The sequence below is a fragment of the Elaeis guineensis genome, chromosome 4 (assembly GCF_000442705.2).
Source record: "Elaeis guineensis isolate ETL-2024a chromosome 4, EG11, whole genome shotgun sequence".
NCBI classification, from domain to species: domain Eukaryota; kingdom Viridiplantae; phylum Streptophyta; class Magnoliopsida; order Arecales; family Arecaceae; genus Elaeis; species Elaeis guineensis.
In genome coordinates this window covers 141376807-141382933 of record NC_025996.2, presented here as the reverse complement: position 1 = coordinate 141382933, position 6127 = coordinate 141376807, and the positions used below count along the sequence as shown (strand labels likewise).

General features: G+C 36.3%; 1 protein-coding gene across 1 annotated transcript; it reads right to left on the bottom strand.

Annotated features, from left to right (window-relative positions):
• Positions 1–485: 485 nt before the first annotated feature.
• On the bottom strand, positions 486–1573 carry LOC105060845 (protein MODIFYING WALL LIGNIN-1). The gene is made up of 3 exons (XM_010944697.3): positions 1288–1573; positions 997–1190; positions 486–889 (listed from the first exon to the last, which is right to left on the bottom strand). Exons 1-3 carry the CDS (start codon positions 1390–1392, stop codon positions 634–636), a joined length of 555 nt encoding a protein of 184 aa, XP_010942999.1. The 5' UTR covers positions 1393–1573; the 3' UTR covers positions 486–633.
• Between the last annotated feature and the right edge of the window lie 4554 nt (positions 1574–6127).

Below are 6127 nucleotides of genomic sequence, written 5' to 3'. Positions count from 1 at the left end.
CGGAGCAGGTGAGTTGAAAATTTCTTGCTGGTAAAGTGAATTTGTTTTTTTTTTTTCTTTTTTTTTTTTGCACCGTAAATGGCTGTATCTAATTCTTTCTCATTCTCAAAAACCCCTTTCGGTTCCATCGCCCAAAAAATTCGTAAAAGGTTAAAAGGTCGCATCATGCACAGAACCGTGAGAAGAAAGGGTAAACAAAGAACCCCATCTACCCCCGAAAAAAAAGAAGAAGAACCCATATTTGATGTAAACTTAAAAAAAAAAAAAAAAAGAGAAGCCTTGGCTGGAGTTTAATGAATAGCAGTTTTTTTTTATATATAGAAAAAAATGTAACAGCCTGTGTATTTCTTTGCGTCCAGGACAACATGAGATTTTGGTGGCGAGGCGACCAATGGTAGCGGGCCTTTATGGACCCAGCTGCACAAGTATCTTATTCCGAGAGTCGGGCCCGGTCATCTTCCATTGCCTCTTTTTTCTTTTTCAGTGACGCTGAAAGTTGGGGTCCTTTATTTACCAAAAAAAAAAAAGGTTGCCACGTTATGCTGCAAGGATGAATTTTCCAACCGAGCATGACTCAAAGAAACAACGTTAGTCGCTGCCGTCATCTAGATGGGATCCGATGCGATCGGAGGCTCAATTAATTACTTTCCGTTGCTGATGATCCCTCCCTCCCTCGTCCGGTCGGGTGCGATGGCGTATCGTTGCTCCCACTGCATACGTGAATCCGAGAGTGAAAACTACGGTCGTGACGACCAGTACGGCTGCGCCGAGGAATACTTCATTCCTGACGATGTAGCAATTCCCATCCATCCATCCTTTCCCGTAGGGCTGCCCGCCGTTCATGCTCGACCCGGTAGCCAATAGAATCACGGCCGATCCAAAGCTGATCCTAAGAGATTATGCATGGTGGGCAACAATTTAGAGCAGATTAACAAACGAAAGCAATTCGAAGATCGGTATCGGAGCTTTAAACATCATCAATATGCTGCTGCGTACCAAGATAAAACCAATAGGGTGATGTAGACGATTCGGCTTCTGCTGGTCTTTTTTTTGTCTCCCGAGCGAATACATACTGTGGAGGTCCCGACAATTTGGGCTATCGAAAGGCAGACGACCGCTGCGATCCCCAATCCGAAAGCGGAGCTCCTCGGCAACGAACAGAGGCTTCCATCCAGTTTCATATCCTTGGCCTGCAAAAACCCACTCAAGTGGTTCAGTCTCGGTGCTGCTCCATAACAATGATCGATCGATCGATCCAAGGGATCGTTCGCCGGCCATCATGATCACCTTCACTTTCTTGAATTCAGCAGCGACGGAGCACGAGAAGGCCAACGTTCCGAGGAAGACGACGATGGAGCAAATCACCAGCCTCCCAAGCTCCGGCTTCTCCATCCGTACGGAGAAAGCTTATTCCCTGGGGAAGAAGAATTCGGATGGGATGATCTCAATTATAATGTGTCTCAAGGTGCGGCCAAGTTATTCTCAAGGGTTGCCCGGTGGAGAAGGCATGATGCAGGGCTTCCTCTCAGCATGGGTTTTCCCCTCGAGGATGTGGGTGCCCGTGCCCGTGTCTTTCCTCCCAAGGATTTCATCGAGAGGAGGAGGAGGCGAAGGAAGACCTATCAATATTGACGGGAGATGAGAGATGGCCGTGGACTTTTTGAATAAATCGGTCCCCGGTCGAAGCCTTCCCGAGACCTGGTCAACCCTGCAGCGCAGCCGCCGGGTAGGGAGTGGAAAAATGAAAACAGAACTGGGAGGGCGACATAAAATAAAATAAATCTGGAAAGGGGGTGGGGGTGGGGGTGGGGGTTGGGGGAAGGTGAAGGAATCCCTTTCTTTCTACGCGGTCGCTTTGCCGGGCGACAGATGCCAGGCAATCCACATCCATTCACGTGCGACCGTTTCCAATTCGATCCACGGATTGGAGAATCCGGAGTCCGATCGTAGCAGTTATTCAAACATATCCAAAACGGATTGGGCCCTCCGTCGTGATGATGGTCGCTACCAGGATCCAGTAGGACCGGTCCATCACGGCCAAGAAGGAAGATCACAAATTTATAACCCGACTGGGACATTCAAATACCTTGTCCCAGATACCGACCACCGAGATGCCAAAATATCAACTAACATAGCAGAAATGGGATTTTAAGATTGTTTTTCAGTTTGTTCTTTACAGTCATCAACCGGATAATTTTCAACAAGAAATATTAAATTGATCAAAAATATATGTTGCTTTAAATGTGCATTGACATTTGATGTGTACATAGTGCGACTGACAGCCATAGAAACCAAAATCGTGAATCAGTATTGATCCTCCACAATTTTGTCTGCTGTTATGGTAAATTCCTATTGCCCGACGGCAAGAAAAACTTGGTTAGTTGAGAGTTGATATGTGAGGTTCTTCTTCTTCTCCTCCTCCTCTTCTCAAATCTATTCAAAGAGAACTTTCTCTTTGTGCTTAGTCTCCAATCAATCATCTCTACTTGCAAAGTCTTTCTATGAGATTATAGAATTAGGCATAGCATAAGCGCTTGACCATTATGACATGCCTTAAATGCAATCTTACTGGCTTGTCCAAGCTTGCATTCCTCAAGAAAAAGTGACACCACCATCCACGTCATCATGCTGGCAGATTTACCCTTCTAATACGTCAACCAAGTCCTTCCAAGAGGAAGCTTCATATGATGCTGATCTATTGTAAGAATGCAAGAAGACGTGACAGGGGAGCCACAGACCTGCTGACCTGCCTTGAATCCAATCCGAAATTTATAATAAAAAGGCTCAATGACAAGTCTAACTGAGTTTGAATCTTAACGGCAGTCCCGAATTTTTATTCCATCGGCTTGTATAAAAGTAGATTCATACATGAAAACCTGATATTTCTATTGGATTTTATTATTTCTTGAGGAACTGGAGCTACTAGAACATATGATATTGCAAGTGTATGCCGCAAATTTCTCGTTTTGTATACAATGTTCTGCATCTCCAACTCTGCCTTGGATTTATGCTATGCAACGAACAGATATAGACAGAGCCCTACCTTGTTGGGGTTCCCCGTTTTTAGCCTGTTAAAATAGAAACAGATTGAGATGGGGAAGAATCAAAAAAACTATAGGCAAGTAGTGGAATCTATAGAACGGCTTGCTATACGTAGGAATCGACCATGCCGGTCCAAAATTTAAAATAAATATCAAATAAAAAAAATATTTATAGAAAATTGTGAGAGCAAAAAATTATGGAAGAGCAAGAATTGAGAAAAAAATAATTTATTCAAAAAAAATAAAGACCAAATCCTCATAAAGACACTTCACGAAAGAGTCTCTATACGTATAAATAATCTCTCTTCTCTATTTCTTTCTATACCATCTTTCGTACCATTCTCCACATGTTTTTTCACCTAATTTTCTATATATTAAGGAGACCAAAGGCCCTTTTAAATAGGCCATCGCATGGATAGGAGTTTGACTTCTATCTTAACTCACAAACCAAAAATCACTAGGATATAAATTCTAACTATCTTTAAAAAAAAATAATTAAATAAAGTAATACTAAAAATAGAATCCTAAAGTCATTAAAATCAATGACCAACTAAAAATAAAATTTCATTGCTCCTCCTTATTGCAAAATCTATACAAACAATGCTAAAATTGTCGATGTCATAAAGTACCATCGTAATCATTGCCATCATTGCAACTGTTGCGACTGAGCCTCAATGGCACCATGTAGGAAAGTCGGTCAAATGCGAGCCATCATCTGCAGCAAGAGAACCTGTAAAGAAAGTCTTCTCACCAGAGTGTGTCTAACGGAGGACCTTCTAATACTTAAATCAGCCAGAGCATAAGAAACAATCAAAGAAGGAAGAAAGATGAGTAGGAGTAAGAGTGTTGGCCTTTTCCATCAAGAGTTTGGCCTTACCTGAGAGTCCCCTCCTTATCTCTTTTATATTAAGAGGGTATTGTAGGTAGTTACCCTAGAATCAGATAAACTATTAGGGTCTATATGGCCATGATCTGATAGGTCGTTGGGATTTGCCCACTATCCTATAGTCAGGATTGTTAATTGTGTCAGCGAGCTGACCGGAGGGTAGGTTATCCACATGTTTGTTTGTCTTAGGAAGCCCAATATCAAAGTTTGGAGAGATCCCATATCAAACCCCTATCCGACTCATATCATTTGGATTCAACACAGAACTATAATCACTAGGACCTAGCTCACTTTGCTCGGCCATTTCCAAACAAAAGAACTGAAAGGATATCTAAAGAAAGGAGAGAACAAAAAAATAGATGGGTGAGAAAGAAAACTTATCTGAGAATGAAGGAAGGAGACAGAAGAAGTGAAGCAATCTTGAAATCTTCAAAAACCCCTCTGAAGAGTCACACCACGGAGAAAGAAGGAAAGCCCCTTATTCCAAGAAGCTACAGTAATGGATAAGAGAAAGGAAGAATCAAAGAGCCTGGTAGTAATCGAAAAAGCCAAAGATAGGCACCTTTCTTATTTATAGCCAAGAGAAGACACTATAAGAAAAGAGTATTTTTGCAACGAAATTATTTATGACGAAAATTTTTTCATCGCCAATAACAGTATTTACAACGAAAAATTAATTTCATCCAAAATAATAAAATATTTAGGATGAAAATTATTTTTCGTCATAAATAATTTCCTATCAGCGATGGAAAAAAAATTCTGTCATAAATATATATTATTTACGATGAATATTTTCATCATAAATAATATATTATTTATTTTAATTTTAAATTCAAACATTCATGACGAAAATATTTTCATCATAAATAATTTAAATATTTATGATGAAAAATATTTTTTATCAGCAATAATCCTATTTCCAATGAAAATATTTTGTCATCAATATTTGAAAAAAAATAAAAAATTTAAAAAATTTAAAAATTATAGATTATTTATGATGAAAATATTACATCGTAAATAATTACGTATTTACAATAAAAATTAATTTTCATCATAAATACTCAATTCTTTAGGACAAAAAATTTTCATCGTCAATATTTAAAAAAAATAAAAAATTTAAAAATTATAAATTATTTGTAATAAAAATATTTTATCATAAATAATCGAGTATTTATGATGAAAATAATTTTTTATCATAAATACTTGATTATTTACGATGAAAAATTTTTATTGCTAATATTTTGAAAAAAATAAGAAATTTAAAAAATTTAAAAATTATGAATTATTTATGATGAAAATATTGCATCGTAAATAATAGAGTATTTATGATAAAATAATTATTTTCATCATAAATACTCAATTATTTATGATAAAATTATTTTCATCGCTAATATTTTAAAAAATAAAAAATTTAAAAAATTCAAAAATTATTGATTATTTATGACGAAAGTAAGATATATTTACGATAAAACTTTTTCATCATAAATAAATATATTTATGATAAAATTTTTATTTTCATCATAAATACTTAATTATTTATGACTAACATATTTTCGTCACTAATAATTAAAAAAATTTAAAAAAAAATCAAAAATTAGTAATTATTTATGATGAAAATTTTTCATCATAAATAAGTAATTTTTAAGATAAAATATAATTCTCATCGTAAATAATTATTATTTTCGATGAAAAATTTTCATCATCAATAGTTAAAAAATAAAAAAAATTATAAATTGATTATTATTTATGAAGTAGAATAAATAGATCCTTTTGAATGAAATAAGCTATACGTTTATTTACGATGTAAAATTCATCTGTTCATCACTGTCACTGTTACTAGTGATATTAATGAATCTTTTTGATGGAGTATCTATCTTAAGCTGTATAAAAGGAGCCTCCTTTCATGCAGAAACCATATATAGTTAAGCAGCATATTCTAGTATGACTTTTACGATCTCGAAAGATATCGCACTTTCCGCATCGATCGATACTTAAATATATTTCTATAAGAATTTCAATCATGAGAAGATAAACAATACGAGCACTCATCTTCCTAACAATGTAAAGCATAAATATGAGCTTATGCTTTATAACACAACTTGCACTATTCACAGATCTGCTTTGATTCTGATTAATTGCTAGATCTTTGATGCTCATACAATTCTAAGATATTCTCGTACTCCGACTTCTGGAATGAGGA